We start from the raw sequence: 24,242 nt of genomic DNA on the forward strand, positions 1-24,242 counted from the left end.
GATAAAAACATAGAAGCTGGACAAATTCTATTACCCCACTAGAAACACACCTGAAATAACTTGGAACTACAAGTCCGTCGTCAACCCATTGTAAGCATCGCTAATTACCATTGCATCCTCTTTTAAGAAGAAAAACATCCAATGGAAAAAAAACAAGTAATAAAAAATTTCCGAAAGTAAATACAAACTGATAAGAGTTAAAAATAGCTATCAAACTTTTCAAATTAAGGTTTTTTTTTTGGTCTTTTCAGGGCTGCACCTGCAGCATATGGAAGTTCCCAGGCTAGGGCTTAAATCAGAGCCTTAGCTGCCAGCCTACACTGCAGTCACAGCCAAGCCAGATCCAGACAGCATCTGCAACCTGCGACCTACAACCTACGACCTATGCCGAAGATTGCAGCAACACCGGATCCTTAACCCATTAAAAGCGACCCAGGGGTTAAACCCACATCCTCATGGATACTAGTTGGGTTCTTAACCCACTGAGCCACACTGGAAACTCCAAAAGGAGAATTGTTTTCAACTTATGGTTCTCAAAGGGGAAGATGGGGGGAGGGATAGACTAGGGTTTGGGATTGGCCACATGCACTCTGGTATATGGAATGACAGGCCAACGGGGACCTGCTGTATAGCACAGGGAACTCGACCCAATATTCTGCGATCGTCTACACGGGAAAAGAATCTGAAAAAGAATGGCTGTGTGTACATGTGTAACTGACTCACTCTATTGTACAGCAGAAATGATCAGAACCTTGTAAATCAACTCCACGTCAATAAAACTTTAAACAATGGGGAAAAAAAAAAGGAGAGTGTTTTCATGCCTTAGGCTGGCAAAGGCCAAATAGATTGTTAATAGCATTGACAAGGTTGTGCAAAAAAGCCGTTTTAGGCTCTGCTAGTGGAATAAAGATGCCTCACCTATGTTATAAGAGGGGAAGAGGAAAGTTAGCAATTCGTATCACAAACTTTTTCCTTTTTCTCTTCCTTCCTTCCTTTCTTTTTTCCTTTCTTTCTTTCTTTCCTTCTTTTTTGCATGCTTATTATCAAACCCTAAATTCTTCGGCAAGAGATTTATCCTGAGGGGGATAAATGGAAAACACATCAGCTGCTACCCTTTTAATAAAATAATACATAATAAAATGTGGGGACCATCTAAATGTCCACCAAGAGATTTGGTTAAACAGATAATGATACATCTATGCAACTAAACACTATATGTAAGCGTTGCAAATAATTTCGTAGATCCCCACTTATTGACATGGAAAGACAGCCATGTCAAATTGTTTAAGCAATTGGTAAAGGTGATAAAAAGCAAAATTCTAAGAGTGGTTTCAACCAGAAGTACAATTTTGGGTGACTTTTTAATCTTTTATCAGTTTCCTGAGTTTTCTGCAATGCACAATTTTTACTTTAATTTTTTTTCCCTTTTTTTCCAGCCACACCCACAGTATATGGAAATTCCCGGGCCAGGGATTAAATCTGAGCCACAGCTGCAACTTACGCCAGCGCTGTGGCAATGCTGGGTCCTTAACCTGCTGTGCCACAGTGGGAACTCCCTTTATTTTAATTTTTCAAAGAATATTCTCACATAGTTCAAAATGTAAAAAATAAAAGGTGCATAGTGAAAGGTCTCTCTCCTACCCTGTCTCCATCTACGTAATTTCACCCCCAGGAAACCACTGGCATTAGTTTCTGTGTATCTTTTCAGAATTTATTTATGCATATATAATAAAATTTAAATATACATTATTCCTTCCCCTTTTGCACAAAAGGTAATATACATTTTAAACCTTGCTCTCTCTCTCTCTCTCTCTCTCTCTCTCTCTCTCTCTTTTTCTTGGCCACACCCATGGCATGCAGAAGTTCCTGGGCCAGGGATCTAATTCAAGCCACAGCAGTAACAATGTCAGGTCCTTAACCCACTGAGCCACCAGGGAACTCCCTCACCTTGCCTTTTATTTTTTTTAGGGCTGCACCCACAGCATATGGAGGTTCCCAGGCTAGGGGTCGAATCAGAGCTGAAGCCGCTGGCCTACACCACAGCCACAGCAACGCCAGATCCAAGCTGCATCTGCAAACTATGCCACAGCTCACAGCAACGCCAGATCCTTAACCCACTGAGCGAGGCCAGTGATTGAACCCATAACCTCATGGTTCCCAGTCGGATTCATTTCCGCTGCACCACGATGGGAACTCCTCACCTTGTATTTTTTTTTTTTTACCTGAATAATATATCTTGACAACTTTCCATATTAGTCCCATTTTTCTTTATCTGCTACGCTGAATTCCACCAGGTGGATATATCTGTATTTGCTTGTCTGCTTCCTTATTTTCTTGTAGACGAATTATAATCAGCAAAAATAAAAGCATTTCTATGTTGGGGGCAACAACGACGTAACAGATGCCAGATGTCTTGCTGTGTGTGATACAATCACCAACATATCTGAAATAGGTGAATATGAAAAACCGCAGCGGACCATGGAAAAGGCCAGGTAGACCCATAGCCATGGTAAGGTTAGAAAATACAAACCATCTTTCCTCAGGGGGCAGCACAAACTGAGATGTTGGAGGGGTGGACCCTGAAAACACATCTGGTGCACATACCCTCCCTGCTCCGCTGGGGTCCATGCACGACTTGTCCCATCTCCCTCCCTCCCCGTCACTGCGACAATTTACTTCCGGGTCACGCCCCACCTTGTGACTTCCCTCTGCAGCTATACCCGCTCCTGAGTTATTGCAGCGCCTTCCGCAAATTCGATCATCAACCACAGGCTGGCTGGCAACACTCACAATTTTTGCCTCTAGCCCAGGTGGCTTTAGCAATAACCACCCAAGCAAGGTCTTTATCACCCACAGGAAAAGAAACCCACTCAAACTAACCCCAGGGGGAAATAAGGTTGCAAAAGGGTTCAGGGGTGGGTGCCTTGTAGAGAGAGAGACAGTGCAAGCAGTGCAGTCAGGCGTTAATGGCCTCTGTCTATTGTACACGTGGTCTCTGTGCCCAGGTTCAGATGCCACCGAGAGAAACAGAACACGATGGGTGGCCCAATTCTGCAGCAGCGGCTGGGGAATGCATTGGGTTCTGGGAAGCCTGAGATCTTCACCAAGCTTGGGAAGAGGGAGCTGTGGGCATCTCCAGTCCAAGGTGGGGGGGTTCTCGGGCTGGAGAGGGTGCATTAGGGAGCTTTTTGTCCCTGCTGAGTTAGCTCAGGATGGAGGGAGCAGGGGGTGTTTCTAGCTCCATCCTTAGGCTGTCTGGTACTCAGCTGGTCAGACGTGCTGTTAGTAGGTTGTGAATCATTTTGTTTTGGGTGGAAATCCTTGGATGCCTCTTCCGCTGTGGTTTGCCATCCATTTTTCCCCCTCCCACATGTGCCTCCAGCTCCCGACAGGACCTTAGGCAGCTCTTATCCACCAACAGGCACTCGATTATGAGATGCATTTCTGCTGCTGCATCCACCCCCCCACCACACCCCCCACCCTGTCCTGATCTCAGATCTTTAGGCAGAAGCCTGGCTGGATGTTTGTGTTGGTCACCATGACCTCAGACCACAAACTTTGCATCAGATCCCAGCATCATTCAGAAATGTGGGTGTGGGAAGATTTAAAAGCTACCCAAGCTCTTGATTCTAACTCACAACAAAGATGGAAGTTGGGCTTTTGAATTCCAAAACATGGAGCTTGTTCCTTTTTTTTTTTTTTTTTGCTGTGCAGGTGGCACACAGAGCTTCCAGGGCCAGGGATCATATCCGAGCTGCAGCAGTGACAATACCAGATCCTTAACCCACTGAAGCCACCAGGGAACTCTGGGAGCTCCTTCTCTGTGATAATTAGGAATTAGGGATATAGGCTGCCTTTTAGGAGTGAAAGTCTACAATCATGAGTATGTTAAAAATTGTTTGGAGTTCCCATTGTGGCGCAGCGGAAACGAATCCAACTAGAAACCATGAGGTTTCGGGTTTGATCCCTCGCCCTGCTCAGTGGGTTAAGGATCCAGTGTTGCCAAGCACGGTGGTGTAGGTCCCAGATGCGGCTTGGATCCCGCGTTGCTGTGGCTGTGGTGTAGGTCGGCAGCTGTCACTCCAACTGGACCCCTAGCCTGGGAACCTCCATGTGCCGCAAGTGTGGTCCTAAAAAGCAAAAAAAAAAAAGTTTTATTTTCAATTTTACGTTTAAAAAAGTATTATAGAGTAGAAGAGATTTCTTAGTGGTAAGCTGTGTGCATTTTTACACATGTATAGATTCACGTGACGACCACCACAATCAGGACACACAACAGTTCCATCCTCCCCCCCAAGGTCTCAGTTCTCGTGCCTGCCTCTGTACGATCACACCCTCCCCCGCCCTGAACCCCAGCAAACACCGATTTGTTCTCCATCATTTTAGTTTTGTCTGTTTGCGAGCGTCACATAAATGGCACCATACAGTATGTCACCTTTCTTTCACTCGGCATAATGCCTTTGAGCCTCATCCAAGTCACAGGGTTTTTTTGGTTTTTTTTTTTTTAAAGCATCAATAAATAAAGGTTTTACATAGGTCATTTAGACTAGAAGTGTAAAGAAACATTAAGTAGCCCTCGGGTCGTGTATGAGAGAGCACACGTGGGTCTTATCAAAGCCAGAGTCCAGAAAAAAAATGATACAAAACAGGTCCATAGAAAAAGATCTAAAAATACCGCATAGCTGGATCTTTTCCTTCAGTTCTTCACGTCTGCATTCACTTTTCCCATGATGCCCCTTCGATTTGCAATTTAAATTGAAATCACAGCTTTTTCAACCACCCAGACTTTGTAATGTCAGCCAGTCCCTCCCAAGCTGTTGATGGACCATGACAACCATGTATGATAAGATAATAAGATCTCTCTTAAAGCAAGAGAGATCTAGGTGGGTAAGTCAGCATCTGCCAAAGGGCAAGGTATCTGCCACTAGTGGTTAAAAAAATACATCATTTCAGTGGCCCTTGGACATGACTTTAGATGCCATCTAAACATCTCATTCCAAAATAATGATCTCTCCTTTTTCGTTCTATACACATCTTTGGATTACATCATGGAGAAAGTCTCCGTTAGATGCTAAGATGTTGTTAACACCTCCCTAACAGGGTTTGATCTCTCTCTTTAACAGGGGAAAGAAAAAAGGGGGAGGGGGGAGAATATGACACAGGCAACAGGATTGGGCTAGAATCTAACTGCACTGTTTGGTTTTTCACTGCATTGGTGTTTATGGTCTCTTTGTATTTCTGGCAACTGATGATTCTCATTTGAGATCGTGATAGAAAGTTTCATGTTTAAGTTATTAGGTGAAAACTAGCATGATGAGTGGACTTTACCACCAGGTAAAGGATATAAACATATGCGGAGATGTGTATACCCAAAAATAACCTGTGGGGATGGCGCCCAAGTGACTGAAGACTGGAAACCAACATGTCCAATATTAGATAGACCTTTGAGGACTATGACCAGAGAGGTTTCCTGACAGACTGTCCCAGGGGCAGGACAAGGCTGGGTGACTGCCCAGCCCTTCAACCCATGGCTCACACACGCAGGCTCTCAATCCTAACAATGTAACCAACCCCAATGGAGTGCCCACAAATGGATGCTTTGCTTGGCTTTAAAGGGAACTGTGGGAGTTCCCCTCGTGGCGCAGTGGTTAACGAATCCGACGAGGAGCCATGAAGTTGCGGGTTCGATCCCTGGCCTCCCTCAGTGGATGAAGGCTCCAGCGTTGCCATGAGCTGTGCTATAGGTCGCAGACGTGGCTCCGATCTGGCATTGCTATGGCTGTGGTGTAGGCTGGCAGCTGTAGCTCCAATGAGACCCCTAGCCTGGGACCTTCCATATGCCGCAGGAGCGACCCTAGAAAAGGCAAAAAAAAAAAAGAAAAAAATGTTCTGCCTGTTGTGCAGGTGCCAACTGCTGATCAAGGCTGGAGACAAGTCCTTCCAGGCTGATCTTTCTTGCCCAAAATAATGATCTTAGTCTCTTCGTGTCAGCAAAGACCGCACTCTCCAGGTTGGGCTTCCATCTGCACCACATCACTGAATCCAGAGAGGCGCTTACCTTTTGTGCCAGCGAGGTGATCTCTAAAACACGAATCGCTAAGCATCTCCATTCTATCCAAGTGGCTGGTGCCCAGGGACGTGTGGAGAAGGGTGCAGAGCTCTGAGCCGTTCTGAATAGGGTGCCAGGAGCTGGGGGCAGGGACCCAACTGCAGAGAGAGCATCTCTATGCCCCCAGAGAAGCGGTTTGGAGCAGTGATGGCCTCACAGACTCCAAATCCTTAGGCACTCTGTGAGCACATTCAAGGATGCCAGTGAGAAGCAGGGGGGAGTACTGGCTCCTCCCCTGGGGGCCGGTTCCACAACCAAATGGGTTTCTCCAACCTTGGGGCATCCTGGCTCCAGATTCTTCACCTCCCTGCTGGCCTCTAGCTTTCATCACCTTGACAAAGCTGCACATTATGCCTCTCGCCCTCGAGGCAGGCCCATCAGCCTAGTGAGAGTCAGACCTCCTCCCAGACAGTCCAGGAAGGAGGCTCCTCAGCAGTATGAAGATTTAACACGTGGAGTTCCCATCATGGCTCAATTAACAAATCCGACTAGGAAGCATGAGGTTGCAAGTTCGATCCCTGGCCTCGCTCAGTGGGTGAAGGATCTGGTGTTGCCCGTAAGCTGTGGTATAGATTGCAGACCACAGCTCACAGCAATGCTGGATCCTTAACCCACCCAACGCTCAGACCTGGCATTGCTGTGGCTGTGGCGGAGGCCGGCGGCTACAGCTCTGATTAGACCCCTAGCCTGGGAACCTCCATATGCCGCGGGTGTGGCCCTAGAAAAGACCAAAAAAAAAGACAAAAAAAAAAAAAAAAGATTTAACATGCGCTTATGACATTGAATCACTGCAGCAACTGAGGAGGAAGGGATACTAGATAGCACCATCCTTTTAAAATTTTTTTAAATTTTTATTTATTTATTTATTTGCTTTTTAGGGCCGCACGTGTGGCATATGGAAGTTCCCAGCCCAGGGGTCGAATCGGAGTTGCAGCTGCCAGCCTACACCACAGCCACAGCCACGTGGGATCTGAGCCACATCTGTGACCTACACCACAGCTCACGGCAAGGCCAGGGATCAAACCTGCATCCTCATAGACACTAGTCAGATTTGTTTCCGCTGAATCACGACAGGAACTCCCTGCTATCATCACCTTATAGAGAAGAAATCAAAGCTTCCGAAGGTAGCAGCTAACCCCACAGCAAAGTACCTGGCAGAGGGAGGATTCAAATGCAGTGGAGCCTCTAGGGCCCACCCGCTCTCCGTGATGAAAGGACAACTGATGCAGCCCACACACATGTTGTGTGGTCCATGAGTGTTCGCCCTAAGACACAATTAGACACTGAGGGTTCACATTTTTAAATACCACACTTCAAGCTTTTTTCTAAAAAGAAGGGAAAAAAAAACTGCAGAAGATCTGGCCATACAGGGATGATACAAGGTCTGCTGGGATTGACTAGGGGGACAACTGTCCCTCCACATTTTGGCCCCACAGCCTGCTTCGTGTATTCCCATTTGTGCCCACGATGCAGGAGGCTGAGGCTGGGAGGCCATCACTGCTCCCAACAGCTTCTCCAGGAGATAGAAATTCTCTCTCCACAGCGGGGTCACTGCCCCCAGCTCAGGGGCCCATCGTCAGAGCAGCTCAGAGCTTCCCCTCCTTCTCCATATTTCTCCACACCTGGGCAGCAGCCACCTGGATAGGGCCAAGGTGCTCAGAGGTTCATGTTTTATTTTATTATCTATCTGTCTGTCTGTCTATCTATCTATCTATCATCTATTTATCTATTTTATTGAAGTAGATTTATAATGTTGTGCTAATTTCCGCTGTAGAGCCAAGAGACCCAATAATATATATATATATTGACTTATATTATCTTATATTCTCTTCCATCATGCTCTATCTCAAGAGATTGGATAGAGTTCCCTGTGCTGTACATAGGACCTCATGGCCCATCCATTCTACATGTCATAGTTTGCATCCGCTAACCCCAAATTCCCCGTCCATCCCACTCCCTCCCTTTCCCCCACGGCCACCCCAAGTCTGTTCTCCATGCCTGTGAGTCTGTTTCTGTTAGAGGGTCATGTTTTAGAGACCCCCTTGCTTGCAGAGTTGCCGTTCGAATGATGTCCAAATGTGAGTGCCTATGAAAAAATAGCTTTGACCTAAGTACCTTTCAGAATCTTTGTGCCTATTTCTTCTTTGTCATCCTTGGTAGGAACGAACCACTAGATCAGGTCAAGTTCTTTCCCTCCTGGCTAAATGACTGTCAGTCAGAGATTTGGCCCAGCTGCCTGGGACTTTCTGGTTCACAGAGGTAGGTGTTCATGCTAGAGAAAATACGAGAAGGAGGCCTTGAAGGAGGGATGTTGCCACCACAGAGCATTGCAATGTTAAGTCGTTTCTCACAGAATTAATAATTCAGATCCCACCCGGTTTCAGCCAGAAGTGGCCATACACGGCAGAGAGTTTAACCAACCACGTCTAAAAATGGGGATTGATCCTGGCAAATGCTACCTCCACTTTAAGCCATCTCACTTGAGCAAAATGAAAGCTGTTAGATGATTTCATATCTTCATTAAAACCACCAAAGCAGAAATGCACTGCAACGAGGCTACCAAGGCACAGAACACCTCCCCGTGCTCCGGTGGCCTTGGGGAAGTTGGGGAGATTCAGGTCCCGATTCCCTTGCAGGAAGGAATTACTGTGTTGAATTGTGTTTCAAAGAACCCCCACGGAAGTCCCCTAAACCTAGCAATGCTGTCAAGGCAGCTCCCTCGCCAGGCATGTTGATGAGCCTGGAACAAGAAGGAGAAGCTGGGTGATGCCCAGACTGAGGGTTGCCTTTTCTGGGTTGGAGCAAAGCAAATTCCATCTTCAAAAATCTCAAAACGTTAGCTCAGAGCATAGAACGGACAAAAAGGACCTCCAAGGCTTCTAGAAAGACAGGCTCTGCCATCTCTCACCAATCTGGGGTGGTGGTGGTGGACCCTGCAGCCTCCAGGCTGCACTGGAACGTGACTGCATGTTCCCTGCTTTTGTTAGGTCAAAGTCACCTACGGGGGGATACTTGGCCCATCAAGCCAGGGGCTGTGCTGGGAAGCATGTGAGGGTCAGACCCCAGCCTGCTGTCACTTGTAAGGATCTGAAAGCCAGCAAGCCCTCACTCGATGTCCTCACCACCATCACACCTCCGTCTTCCCTGACTTTCTGGTTCACCGAGGTATCCGCGATAGAAAAAATATGAGAAGGAGGCCTTAACATAGGGACCCCTCACCCCACGCCCTGGAGTCATCAGAAAATCCCACAACTGTACATTCAGAAGGTACCCAGCACCTGCCCACCTCCCACACCTCCTCCACTGCCACTGCCAAGCCTCCTGACCAGCGTCCCTGCTCCTGTCAAGCAGCCCAAGGGATCCTCTTAAAATGTAAGGCAGGCGTTCCCGTCGCAGCTCAGTGGTTAACAAATCTGACTAGGAACCATGAGGTTGTGGGTTCGATCTCTGGCCTCATTCAGTGGGTTAAGGATCCGGCGTTGCCCATGAGCTGTAGAGCAGGTCACAGATACAGCTCGAATTCTGCGTTGCTGTGGCTGTGGCTGTGGCCAGCAGCTACAGCTCGGATTAGACCACTAGCCTGGGAACCTCCATATGCTGCTGGTGCGGCCGTAGAAAAGGCAATATATATACATATATGTCAGACGATATATAGGAATGGATATAGATCTATGTGTGGCTGAATCATGTGGCTGGACAGCATAAATTTTTGCTTTATCTTTTTTTTTTTTTTTTTTTTTTTTAGGGCTGCACCTGCAGCATATGGAAGTTCCCAGGCTAGGGGTTGAATCAGAGCTGCATCTGCCAGCCTACACCACAGCCATAGCAACACGGGATCTGAGCCGCAGCTTTGACCTATGCTGCAGCTCAAGGCAATGCTGGATCCTTAACCCACTGAGGGAGGCCAGGGATCGAACCTGCATCCTCATAGACACTGTGTCCATTTCTTAACCTGCTGAACCACAATGGGAACTCTGTGTACAGCTGAAATTAACGCAACACTGTAAATCCACCATACTTCAATAAATTTTTTTTAAATGTAAGTCAGATCATAGAACTCCTTAACTCCAAACCATCCACTATATCTCCTCATTCTCTCATAGAAGCTAAAGTTCTTTTATTTTTTTTTCTTTCTTTGCCATTTCTTGGGCCGCTCCAGCGGCATATGGAGGTTCCCAGGCTAGGGGTCCAATTGGAGCTGCAGCTGCCGGCCCACACCACAGCCACAGCAACACGGGATCCGAGCCGCGTCTGCAACCTACACCACAGCTCACGGCAACGCCAGATCCTTAACCCATTGAGCAAGGCCAAGGATCGAACCTGTGTCTTCATGGTTACTAGTCGAGTTTGTTTCCACTGCACCATGACAGGAATTCCTGATTTACTTTTTTTTTTTTTTTTTTTTTTACTGACTTTCGTGCCCAGAAAGTAAACACCATGGGGGGCAGGGATTTTTGTCTGTTTTTTTTTTTACTGCTCTCTTGGCAGGGACTATCACGGAACCTGACACAAAAGAGACACTCAATCGCTACCTGTTGAAGGATTGCTGAATCAGCAGATGGTATCCTGCACTCTCTCACCCAGCATCCCGAGACCCAGGCATGACAAGCCTCACGAAGGGCATGTGCCAGTCTGTGGTCTTGGAACAGACTCACCAATTCCTGGTCATCCCTCACACCGAAGCACAGTCACTCAGCGAGTACTTATCAAGCACCTACTGCGTGCCAGGCACCAGCTCCCAGGACACAGCCATGCACAAGACAGACCAGATCCCTGCTGTTCCGGAGTCTTCCCTTTGGTCAGGGAGACAGCAAGTACAAAGAAAAATGAATAAGATCATTTCAGATTTTTCTTTCTCTCTTTTTATTAGGGCCGTGCCTGCAGCGCAGGGAGGTTCCCAGGCTAGGGGTCGAATCAGAGCTGCAGCTGCCAGCCTACATTGCAGCCACAGCAATATGGGATCCAAGCCATGTCTGTCACCTACACCACAGCTCACAGCAATGCTGGATCCTTAACCCACGGATGGAGGCCAGGGAGCAAACCCGCATCCTCATGGATCCTAGTCGGGTTTGTTTCCACTGCACCACAAGGTGAACACCCCATTCCAGATTTTCAGTGAGAAGAAAGAAGTGAATAAAACGAGGTGGGGATGGGGGATGGAGGGTAATGGGGGAGGTGAGTCAGCTTAGCCTGGGCAGCTCAGGAAGGCATCTTCAAGGTGACAATTTAGCTGGAACCTGCATGATGAGAAGCAGCCAGACCTAGGATGCTCTTCGGGAAGAGTGATTCAGGCAGAAGAAAGAGCCCATGAAGATGTCCTAAAGCTTAGGCATCAGCTCCCTGGCAAGGCTCTCTGGGTGGGGACCCCTCTCTCCCCTGTGACCCCACAAGCTAGGAGCACTTCTCTTCCGTCCTGCCTTGCTATTAGATTTGTCTGCCCCTTCAACTCTTTAAAGGGGAGGTCTTTTTTTAAAATTTATTTTTATTACATTTTGAATTAAAGTATAGTTGATTTATAGCATCGTGCCAATTTCTGCTGCACAGCAAAGTGACCCAGTCTCACACGCACACACACACACACACACGTATATACCTATACATTCTTTTTCTCACACTATCTTCCATCGTGTTCCACCCCAAGAGAATGGATAGAGTTCCCTGTGCTATACCGTGGACCTGATTGCTTATCCATTCTAAATGTAATAGTTTGCACCTGCTAACCCCAAACTCCCCATCCATCCCCCCCCCCTTGGCAACCACAAGTCTGTTCTCTATGTCTATGAATCTGTTTCTGCTTGGCAGATAGGTTCATTGGTGCCATATTTTAGATTCCACATATAAGTGACAGCATATGTCTTTCTCTTAACCTACTTCACTTAGTAGGAGAATCTCTAGTTCTATCCATGTTGCAGCAAACGGTATTATTCTGTTCTTTTTTATGACTGAATAGTATTCCCTTGCATACATGTACCACACCTTCTTAATCCATTCATCTGTCAATGGACATTTAGGTTGTTTCCATGTCTTGGCTCGGAAAATTAAATGTAGAACTACCATGTGACCCAGCAATCCCACTCCTGAGCATATATCTGGACAAAACTATAATTCAAAAAGATACATGCACCCCTATGTTCACAGCAGCACTATTCACAATAGCCAAGAGCGTTCTTTCTTAACTTCATTCTTCTAGGACTTAACACAGTGCCTGGCATGCAGCAGAGAGTCATGAAAAAGTAAAAGGATTTGAAAAAAACTTCATGTTGTGATTTGACTGACTATAATCAGAGGTGAAATCATGGATGAATGTACTTCGAAATCGCATCCCTATCGGACCGTCCCATAAAAATCCCATCTGCTTCTTGAGACCCAAATAACATACCACCTCCTCCAGAAAGCCTTCCAGAAGTCTCTCGATTGGATTTCACCTCCTGACCGAGCTGCCATAGCTCTGCCTTGTATCTCTGTTATGGTTCCTATCATCAGCTGACTTGTGTAAAAATCTCCCATGACCATTTCATAACCCATCCAACTGTGTCTCATCCACCAGCAAGTCCTTAGCACGGAGCTCGGTAAAGGAAGAAGGAGAAAAATCAATAACCGATGCATGACAACCAACACTTGCTGGACACCTTCCAAGGGCCAGAAATTTTCTGAGCCCTTTGCACACTATCACTCGTTCAGTCCTCACAGCAACCCTACATGTAGGCAAGAGGATTTGTTCCCAGAGACAGACAACAGGGGCAACAGAGACGGTCGCCTGACAGGTGGTAGCATCGAGATGTCAACTCGTTCCTTCTGATTCAAGAACCCAAGCTTCTCCCCACCCCCCACCCCAAAATAGGTTGAATGAAGCACAGGTGATTTATAACGTTGTGACCACTTCTGCTGTACGACAAAGTGATTCAGTTACTCAGGTACACCCATCCTTTCTCTTGCAGATTCTTTACCCACATAGATGATCACAGTATGTCAGGTAGAGGTCCTTGGGCTATAGAGCAAGTCCTTGTTGGCCAGTCATTGCACAGACCTCAGCATGCATACGCCCCGAGCATCTAATCGCTGTGCGCAAACTGTCTTCTAATCTCCACGTGGAGTTCATCTCATCCATGACCTCAAGGCTGCCCTCCTTCCCTCTTATCGGTGCCCCTTGAGGCACTGCTTCAATGCCAGCTCACCTCTCCACCAGCCCCAGGGTCCACTGGGGATTCCTTTCCGCAGCAGGAAGCAAGCACCAAGACAAGACGGAGTTGGTGGGTGGGACAGAGAGAGCAGGCAGTCCCCTCCCTTATGAGTACTGAGGACTGCCTGCCCAGCTGCAGGCAAGCTTGGGAGCCCCACTCTCACAGACCCCCCTCTAAATTGCTCCTGTGGACCACATCTGGGAAGTCCCCGGGACAATTTTCCCCAGCAGAGCTCCCTTGACGCAGCTAAAAAGTAGGTACCCAGACCTGATGCCTCCCCCCCTTTAATTGGTGAGATCCAACTGTCCAAGAAAGCAGGAGTGACCCCCTGCCCCTGCCGTTATGTAGAAGCCTTACGTCCTGCACCACAGAGGGGAGGAAAAGCATAGTTCCCTTTTGCATCCTGGGAGATTTCAGAAAGACCTCCTGTCCCGCAGGAGCCTCAGAATTTCAAAAACAAAAACCAACCACCTCAAAAAACTCTGAGCCCCTTTCCTCTTGGAAACAACTTCCTCTCTGACTGTGGCAACACTCACGCCTGCAGATCTGGAACCACCGATGGAGACTGGATATTCACAAGGGAGGCCCCTGATTTTCCACCAGCCGAGAAGAGTGAGGCAACCATTAAGGAGCCTTGTGGGCGTTTTTGTTTTTTGTTTTTCTTTTAAAGATCTACTCTACCCTTTATGCAGGGAAGGCTGTTCTTCTGAAGGCTGGACGGCTTTGTAAATAATGCCAGTCACAATCCTTGTCTGAATGCTCATATTTGTTCTGGGTTTTCCTTGGGCTTGTCTCTTTCAATCAGGAACACATCAAAGGCATCTGAAAGCTGGAAACGTTACTGGATTTACTTGCACTGGATTTTCTGCCAACGCGGCAGTGTTTTCCCTGAGGTCCACGCCTAACCCATCTTGGTAATTTCAGGCACTCCACAGACCTTCTAAATGTCACTCAATCACACGAGGAGAAAATGTATTTTCTTTCCCACTTAGTCTCCATTCCTTCTGATTACCAGGAGAAACATTTCTCCATCGATAGTAGTATTTCTTTAATGCGTCTTCCCAATATCCCCTGATCCCCTCTTTTAAACCAAATAGTGCAGGCTGCAGTCTAGGAACACTCTAGCCACCTTTGGTCGCAGAAATTCAATAGCACTGTTTTGTTTTGGTTTTTTCCATCTATTTATTTTTATGATTACTTTCTAATGATGGCAGGTGACACTGGTTTTCCAAGTAGGGTGGTTTTCAAATAAAGTTGTTTTTGAAAAATAGGTATTTCAACGACATTTGCATCATGGGTGTGAGGCTGACAAAAGCAACCTCACCAACTCCAGAAGGATGTACAAAAAAAACGGATCCTGTGATTGCTTCTGGGAAGAGGAGGTGCCTGGCGGGGAGATGGGGCGGGAAGGCGGAGAATGGTTTTCCTCGAATATCCTTTGTCACTTTTGATGTCTGCATCATGGGAACACACTAGCTATTCTAAAATGTGCCCACCGAAGGAAAAACAAGCCCAGTTCTTTATGAAACAAATGATCACTTTAAATGTGTTAAATAAAACCATTAGGAAAATAATAGTAGCGGTCATGCCAGGTTTGGGCAAGTATGAAGGTGTGCAGAAAGTGTCTGAAGCCTGGAAAATGCTACTCTCGGAGGATGTAGGTGTCCTGTGTCCCTCAGAAGATGGCAGTGGCAGTTCCCGCCATGGCACAGTGGGTTACAAATATGACTGCAGTGGCGCGGGTTGCTGTCAAGGTGCAGGTTTGATGCCCAGCCCGGCACAGTGGGTTAAAGGATCTGGGGTTGCCGCAGCTATGCCGTCGGTCAAAGCTGAGGCTTGGATTTGATCCCTGGCTGGGGAACTTCCATATGCCATGGGTGTGGCCATAAAATAAAATAAAATAAAATAAAATAAAATAAAATAAAATAAAATAAAATAAAATAAAATAGATGACAGTGAGAAGTCCTCAGGCTTCCACCCAGAGCAGACACCCTGGTTTTCTTACTTATGGGAGCTGGTGGCCACCGGCACTGAGAAGGACCCACAATTAGTGCCGCAGATTTCAAAGCGTGGGAAGCCCCTCCCCTGGACTGCAGCCAGGAAATCATGTGATGCTCAAGCCCCAGATAATCCAACCCGGACGTCCAGCCCACGTGTCTTGGAAGCACACGCCCCATAGTAAGCCCTCTCCCTACACCCCGATCCTCTGAGTAAGCCCCAAGAGCATAGCAACGGACCGAAAGCCCAGCTGTGTAGTTTGACAGGCAGTGATTACCTCTGACGTGCTAAGCTATTTCACTGCCTGGTGGCTTTCCCCCACCTCCTCAAGCTGCCCCTGGATGACAAAGCCACTCCAGCCCATCCATACAGCCCATGAGGAGGACAAAGTGGCAGCAGAGCCAGCCTACAGCAGCTTGGCCCTCATGGGGGCACATGGTAGGCATGTGACAAAGAAATGGGTTAACCCGCCCTGTGGGTTGGTTCTGGAGGGGAGAGAGAATCCCACAGGTTTAGGGAGACTGTGTGGTCTTACAGACCCTCCAGCCTGCCTCAGAGCCAGCGTGGTTCTCTACCCATCGCCCACCCCCTCTCGCTGCCAAGCCCGCCCCCTCATAGAGTCCCTGATCAATGGGGAGATGCCTGCCTCCACCCCGCCCCCCGCCCCACCCACTCAGTCATGCAATCATTCAGGAATGACTAGCCGAGGTCTAACCCACAGGAAGAAAGTTATCATACAGCCTTGCCCACATGAGGCGTGGGACATAAGCAAGCATGCAGGTAACAGCACCTGTGGGGCATCGACCCCACCCTGAAGCTGTTAGGGACTCTCAAGATGTGACTCCAAATATCTGGGCAGAACAGCAGCACATGAAGAATAGGTCCCCAAGGCATCTGGCTGTCTCCGGGTGGCTATCAACCTGCACTATCCCCCATTTCAGCCAAGACAGAAAAGGCCAATGGGTAATGATCACAAATCTAAAATGGGGATGGGAGTTTCCGTTGTGGCTCAGTGGGTTAAGAACCTGACTAGTTTCCATGAGGATGCCCGATCGATCCCTGACCTGGCTCAGTGGGCTAAGGTAAGGACCTGGAATTGCCACAAGCTGCATGTAGGTTGCAGACGGCAGCTCAGATCGGGCGTTGCTGTGGCTTTAGCTTAGGCTGGCAGCTGCAGCTCCAACTGGACCCCTAGCCCAGGAACTTCCGTATGCCACAAGTGTGGCCGTAAGAAGAAAAAAAGAAAAAAGAAAACAGAAAATAAAACGGGGACAGCTCCTTCACCAATGAGAGGAGACGCCTGCTGGATACAAAGACAAGCAGGGTGTCGGGGGCTCCCTGCTGGGCCAGGCATTTGCCACGGAGTCGCTGGCCCTGTGTGAAGTCCAGTGGGTTTCCAGAGCAGGAGGCGCCCCCCGGGGGAAAGAGTTTCCATCCCATGTGTTGGAAGCATCTGATCTCATGGAATCTAAGACCCCATCTGTCGTTAGCCACATCCTAATGTCAGAGACGCTAAATCGCCCAGGGAATCCATGTCATATTTTGAATCCGTGTCATATTTTAATATCGCAAAAGACGTGTACTGGCTGAATAGCCCTGGGCTTGTCAGGTCTTTCTTTCCTAAATAGCCAGATACCAAAGGCTAAGGGGAAGAGTCTTCATCCCAAGCTCCTCCCACTGTCTCAGCTCCAGGGGGAGACGAAGCCAGCTCTTCAAAAAGCCTCCTTGAGCGATGACAGTGCTGCACGCCCATCCTGAATGTTCCTTGGTGCCTGACAAGAACTGTACACGTGCTGGAACTAACTACTATATCTCCAGCGGCCGTGGGGCTGACAGAGACCCACATGGTGGACAGGGGATTTATGGACTCACCAGTTCATGTAATCAGCGTGTGTGACACCCTCCTGGACTGAGGCAGGAAAACTCCCTATGAAGACATGTCTGCACTGACATGGAAATCGTGTGTGCCGATGGCCACGTGTGAGCTGTGTGTGCACACTCGACAAATGTGGGTCCATCTGTGCCGGGTAGCCATCCATTAAAGATGGCAAAGCCTTCTTCATCCATTACCGCTCCTGCTTTCTGCCTTTGGTTTTATTTTTTCTTAAAATTTGCCTCTAGAGTTTGGCTTCGCTAGTGGAATTTTTTTTTTTTAAACTTTTTGTCTTTTTAGGGCTGCACCCACGGCATATGGAGGTTCCCAGGCTAGGGGTCAAATCAGAGCTGTAGCCGCCAGCCTATGCCACAGCCACAGCAACGCCAGATCCTTAAACCACTGAACAGGGCCAGGGATCAAACCCATGACCTCATAGATGCTAGTCGGGTTCATTAACTGCTGAGCCACGATAGGAACTCCTGCTATTGGAACTGATTTCTTTTCTTTTCCCCCTTTGGTTGCGCCCGTGACACATGGATGTTCCTGGGGCAGGGATCGAACCTGTACCACAGCAGCGACCTGAGACGCTGCAGTGATGACACCAGGTCCTTAACCCGCTGAGCCACGAGGGAACTCCTGGAATTTGATTACTTGATCGAAATGAGCTGGATAAGGCGACAGACCTTATCCTGTGCTTTTTATTCTCTCTCTCACTTAGACTGTTGCCTCCGGGGCAAACGCTGCGTCTTCTTTGCTTTACACCCTCCCCAGAACACCACTGCCACTGAAGAAATAAATAACTGGAGTTGTGAAGTGGAGTCTAAAATTTACAGAACAGGCTCATCTATCACAATTTTGACATCAGAGCACAGAGTCAATTATCACATATTAACTTGCTCTTGTTGGCATTTCAGTGCATTTAGAGAAGATTCAATGCCTCTCCACACTGGCTCCCCCTCCCTCACTGCTGAAAACTAGCAAAAGGGAGAACATTTGACACAGAACGCAGCTTCCCCTAAAAACTACTAGACAGTGCACCACTTAGAGTTCCTTATAAAAGATGAAAACCCTGAATATTCTGCCCTCACGCCCAACCCTTGTTGCATCCCAGTAATAATCTTAGGTTGGGAGAAGCATTCTCACATACCCTGTCAAACGTCATTTTCATATTCGATTAGATTCAATTCGATTTGATGTTGCTTTTTAGGGCCACACCCACAGCACATGCAAGTTCCCAGGCTAGGGGTCTGATCGGAGATACAGCTGCCAGCCTACGCCGCAGCCACAGCAACTCTGGATCCCAGCTGAGTCTGTGACCTACACCACAGCTCACAGCAACGCCGGATCCTTAGCCCGCTGAGGGAGGCCAGGGATCGAACCTGCATCCTCATGGATCCTAGTCGGGTTCGTTTACTGCCGCGCAACGAAGGGAGTTTACAGCCCATTTTCATTTTAAAGGTGAGCAAACTGATGCCCAGAAATGAGAAGTGACTATTTAGCAATGCAGAAGGAAGGAAAGAGGGGAAAATGGAAAATTAAAGCCGAGCTGAAAGTGGAACTTGAGCCAAGGAGCTTTCCTAGTCTATCAGGGAACTATGTTTCCAGCAAATAATTAATTCCTCAGCCTCATGTTAAGAACAGCAGCAGGGACGGAACCCAATAGTTTTAATACTAACAAGTGTCGGTAGGGAAGGAGTAGGAGCAACTGTGGCAACAGTGCTAGCGCTACTGCCTTATCTTTACGTATCAGAGACTTTCCTGGGGCACCTTCCTATCCTGTGGTTCTTTCTTTCTTTTTCTTAATTACTCAGTGAATTTATTGCATATACAGCTATACAAGGATCATCACAATCCAGTTTCACAGTATTTCCATCCCACACCCCCAGCGCATCCCCCTATCCCCCAAGCTGTCTCCTTTGGAAACCATAGGTTTTTCAATGTCTGGGAGTCAGGATCTATTCTGCAAAGATGTTCATTGTGTCCTTTTTTCAGATTCCACATGGCAGTGAAAGCTTTTGATGTTGGCATCTCATTGTCTGACGGACTTCGCTTAGCGTGGCCATTTCTAGGTCCATCCACGTTGCTACTGATGCCGTTATTTCGTTCTTTTTACCGTGTTTCATTCTCCAAAACACCCTTCTGTGATAGTTACTAGAGGGCACGATCACGTGACAAGGAAGCCAAGCCTCAGGAAGGTCCCTCTGCTTCCAATCACACAGCATCCAGGGGACTGTCTCCAGCCTTCTGCAGGAGGTCCTATCCTGGGTCCCTTGGCAGTGTGGCCTCACTCTGCCCCCCTGACCCAGCAGCTAGCTGACCCCACCCTGCACACCCAGCTGCTACTTTGAGGAGGAAACTGGGAGCAGGGAAGCTGGCCAGCTGCAGAGGTGAGGTCAGCGGCAGTGAGGGGGTCTCAGAAAAATATCTAAGGGAAGAGATCCCGCCGCAAAGGGCTGGGCGATCTCCTAGGGTGCACAAGCGGGGGCTCAGGATGGGGGGCAAGGAAGGTCTCTCCTGGGATCTCTGGCCAATGGTGCCTCTCTCTGGCTGCATCATTCTACCTTCAGGCACTGCTTGCCACCTCCTGATTTATCTCCACCTACCCACAGGAAGAAGTCTCTCCTTTTGACTTTTGTATTGTCTATCTGATTAGGGCCTTCAGACCCAGAAAGTTATTTTATACCCAGGGACTTCGAGGTGGGCAGATCATAATTAGATCCACCGCCTACAACTCTGCAACTCCACCTTTGGAAAACAAGTCCTTTCCAATAGATGCAAGGGCTCTCTGGCCATGTCTGCCCAGTGGACACTGGCTTTATGGTGGCCAGCTGTGTAGAACAGTGGTTAGAGCATAGTTGGCTGCAAATGCACATGTGTGTGTATGTGTGTGTGTGTGTGTGTGTGTGTGCGCGCACGCGGCAGTGTCTCCTGGCCCTAAATTCCACCAGTTTGCTTTGGGATCTCATTCCAGATGCTGTCCCTTTCTGGGCTGCAGCTTTCACATCTGTGACATGATAAGGGCAGCGGGCAGAAAGAAAAGCATCTCATCGCCTGCCATCCTAACTCATGGAATTCAGACAGAAAGTGAGAAAGACGGGTTTTAAAGGACACCAGATAGCCCCATCATTTCTGCAATTAACGCATATTCCTTGCATGATAATAAAGCATAAGATACACACAGAGAAATGTCCTGGAAATTATGGGAATGGCATCCAAATGGGGCAGAATCAGCTCGTGTGGAAACAATAATCCCCACCTGAAACCCTTGACTCCGGGGGTGGGGGGGTGTATTTGCAAGCAAAAAGAAAACACAAACCACACAGCCCCTCCTGATGCTGTGCGCGCCTCGCTTTCCCAGGGGAGGTGACGAGGAAGGGGCAATTAGTACCAGATCCATAGGTTAATATCTTTTTACAAATAGAAAGGGGGAAAGGGACGGTAAGTCAGACCCTGGGATGTGCAGGGTGGGGGGGAGTAGAGAAAGAAGGGGAGCTGTCAGCCTGCTTGATGTTAAATAAAGCCTACCAAGACTCAGCTGAGAATTTTAGCAGAATCCAAATGTGCTATATATATATTAAAAAAAGGCACGGCTCCCATCGCTCAGGTTCACAGCGAAGCTGGCTTAGAATCACACATGCCAAGGTTAAAAATAAAAAGCAGCCATCCCTGAATGACACCGGCTCCGAGCAGGAAGCCTGAAGTATGGTGTTTGGTGGCAGAGCACAGGAGAGGGTGTGCAGAGGCTGGGTGCAGGGATGAGGTGTTTACTGGAGGCTACAATAAAAGCCAGATGCTCAGAATTTTGCCATTTTGCACGTAAAAGGCACCTGGGTTTGGCAAAGGGCTTCAGAATGATGTTTAGATTTTTCCATCGAGGAAACCCCACCACGCAGGAGAGGGTGGCCGTGGCAGACACGGGCAGCGTCTGCCTTCCCCGCCCCGAGGTCTGGCTCTGATGCTGTCCTAGTACACTGCCTACCCCCAGTTGGGATGCCTGTGGGTCACAGCTTGAAAAGCATCAGAGCTGCCATTCTGTGCCATCCTATTCCATTGAGCCCACACCATGGTCCCAGGGCCACCCCCAGGCCAGCTGTCCCCTGATGCACTCCACTGGAGATGGACTGTGTCCGTTTTCTGAAGACAGGGCATGTCCCACCTCTGGGCCCCCCAGTGACCACTGCAGTCCAGGGCTCACTGATAAGGGGACAAGTGAGCCCTAGTGCCCACCCCCTTCTTGCAAATCCAGGGTCCCTATTAGGAGCCCAGTGGTATCCTCTTTCTAATGAAGCTGTCCTTTACTCGAGTATACTTACGACTTTCTACCCCCTAAAGAGTTTCCTTATTTTTTTTTCTGCCTTTTTAGGACCACACCCAAAGCATATGGAGATTCCCAGGCTAGGGGTCATATCAGAGCTGAAGCTGCCAACCTATGCCACAGCCACAGCCACGCCAGATTCGAGCCATGTCTGTGACCTACACCACAGCTCACAGCACTGCTGGATCCTTAACCCACTGAGCACCGCCAGGGATCAAACCCGCGTCCTCGTGGATCCTAATGAAGATCCTCTTTAACCGTTGAGCCACAAAGGGAACTCCCAGGGTTTACTTTTATAATTTTTTTTGTAATAGCCTCAGCTACTGTGCCAGCTACCATGTTTCGCTTTCCCAGGTCCATTACCACGCAGACATTTCTAGCAAGTCTTTAAGAGGTCGGGTGAATGGTGAGAATTCTGGGACCCGCATGCTGGGAGGAACCCATACATTGCACCACCGCCAGGGGTGCCCAGCTCAGTCCACATGCGGGCCAGTCCTACACCTCAGCACCACACAGGGCTTAGGAGGTAAAGGGGCATTTGAACAGTGGAGTCTGCGCCCTTCTAGAAGCTTCAGGCTATCCCCCAGACACCCACCCGCCTGTGAGACTGTCAATCCCGCCAGTGAGAGGGGTGGGGGGTAGAGAGTCTGTCTACGACTGGATGCCCCTAAGACCCTAGCCAGCCTTCCACTGAGTTGTCCACAGAATTCCAAATTCCACACCCTGGCTGCTGGTTTCCAAACATCCCCCAGTGTCTTTCTTACACGTTGAAAGCACTTAGAAAGGCCTGGAGAGGCAGAGAGGACAGGGACCATCCCTGCTCCTTGTTGATGGATAAGAAAATCAAGGCCCAACGAATTTTAGGAATTTTGCTCAAGCTAAGCGACAGAGCCAAGGCTCCAAGCCAGGGGTCCTTGCCACTACTCGAAAAACAATTCGGGGCTCCGAGTGACTGGGATCCTCGGCCCAGATGCAGCTGCAAATACCCGGAGCTGAGAATGAGACTCCTCCGGAAGGGACCTTTCCCGCTCCCACCCCTCCAAGGACGCCCTCTCTTTTGGCCTCAACTCCGAGGACCTCGCCCCAGCGCCGAGCCCTGCCACCAGGGGGCCCTGGTCGAACTTTCCCTTCTCAGGGTCTCTTAGAGGCCAGGAAAGATCTGGCGAGGCTCCGGAGAGGGCTGTGTTCAGGCCGCCCCTGTCCCGGCTGCCCCTTCCCTGGGCGCCCAGCTTTCTCTCCCCCAGAGGCTGGACACGGAGCCAGCTCTCCAGCTCACCTCCAGAACCCTGGCAGAGACCTCCCTTCCCTGCCCGCGACTTCAGAGCCAAGGGTCGTTCGCCATTCAAGAAACCGCGCACCGATCTACACCGTCACCGAGAAGTTCTGGATTGATCCTTCCGCTAGAGTCCCCCCACGGGTCCGCCTGAACCCCCACAGAGAGCCAGGTTAAGGGGAAGCGGAAGCGCAGGCGATGGCTCAGAGGAGCGAGCGGATCGGAGCGGGCGCGCGGAGTGAAGCTCCCCTCCTTACCTGTACCAGTCCAGCCCGCGGCCGTAGTTCCTGTCGAAGAAGTGGGGCTCGGTGCCCAAGGCCCGCACGTCCGGGTGCACGCGGATAAACTCCAGCACGGCGCGGGTGCCTCCTTTCTTCACGCCCACAATGAGGGCCTGGGGCAGTCGCTTGGTACCCAGCTTAGGCGAGCCGGAGTGGTTGACACCGGAGAGGCGAGAGGCGGGCGCGGCGGCAGCAGGCGCGCTGGCCGCGCTGGGCTCACTGGGCGTCGGGCCCGGGGGATCGCAGGGGCGGGACTTCTGAAGAAGTTTCTGGCCACCCGCGCCGGGGCCTCGAAGGCAGCGAGGCGCGCCGAGGAGGCGGCTCTGACCCAGGTCGTCGCAGCAGCACAGGAGGCTGTAACACAGGTAAGTGCAGGAGAGCGAGAGCGTGAAGGCGAAGAGCAGCCTGCGCGCCCTCCGCGGCTGAGGTGGCCCCGCGCGGCCCAGGACCCTATAGGCCATGGCTCCATGGGCCCGCGCCGGGGGTCATGGTTTCCGAGGGAGCGCCGGCGGTGGAGCAGCTGGGGCCCTGCGGCCGCCTAGAGGGCTCGCGCGGCGCGGCCCGGGCCACGCGGGTGGTCGGGCGTAGGGGGCGCCGTCTGCTTCGGGCGCTGCGGGCCCGGGCGCGCACCATGCCCGGGGATCCCGGGGGCGGCGGCTCCTCGGGGAACGGGCGGCGGCGACTCCGACATCCCCGTCTCCTGGGCGACGGGGCTCCGGGCAGCGGGGCGGCTCCTGGCGCTCCTCGGCTCTCTCACGTGCGCCGGGTTCGGAGCGCGCCCAGCGCCCGAAGCCCCATCCCGGCTCCTCGCGGCGCGGCGCCCCGAACGCTTGGCGGCGGCGCAGCGGTGCTGACTGGCGGGCGGGCCGGACGGTGGCGCTGGCGCCGGCCGCGTTCCGGCTCCTCGAGAAATGCCGAGCCGAGCGCGCTGCCGGCTCTATTTAAGGAGTCGCCTGACGTCAGCCGCGCGGGTCCCCCGAGCCTGCGCCCCGCCCGGGGACCCGGCCCGCCCCCTGCGCCCCCACTCTCTTACCCCTCCCAGGGACACACCACCCCCTGCTCTCCCCACGCGGGCGGCTCCCTAAGGAGCCAGTTCGGGGTGATGAAGGGAAGGTGTCGAGGCATGTGCTCCTCCGGGAGGCTGGACACTCCCTCCACGCCGGCCTCCCGACACCCAGGGGTGGGAGCCCGGGTCGAGATTGCGCCAAC

At 50.0% G+C, this 24,242-nt stretch overlaps 1 protein-coding gene across 1 annotated transcript in view; it reads right to left on the reverse strand.

The window, feature by feature from the left end:
* The window catches only part of HS3ST2 (heparan sulfate-glucosamine 3-sulfotransferase 2), a 110,393-nt gene extending 86,444 nt beyond the window's left edge, over nt 1–23,949 (reverse strand). The window contains exon 1 of the mRNA XM_003124544.6: nt 23,010–23,949. Within this exon, the coding sequence (XP_003124592.1) occupies nt 23,010–23,494 (485 nt within the window). The 5' untranslated portion in view covers nt 23,495–23,949. The remainder of the gene's footprint in view (nt 1–23,009) is intronic.
* Nucleotides 23,950–24,242: the final 293 nt, after the last annotated feature.

The sequence above is a fragment of the Sus scrofa genome, chromosome 3 (genome assembly GCF_054392235.1).
Source record: "Sus scrofa isolate SSC_HxYL_T2T_F1_AM1 chromosome 3, Sscrofa_HxYL_maternal_Yorkshire_Landrace_v2.0, whole genome shotgun sequence".
Taxonomy (NCBI): Eukaryota; Metazoa; Chordata; class Mammalia; order Artiodactyla; family Suidae; genus Sus; species Sus scrofa.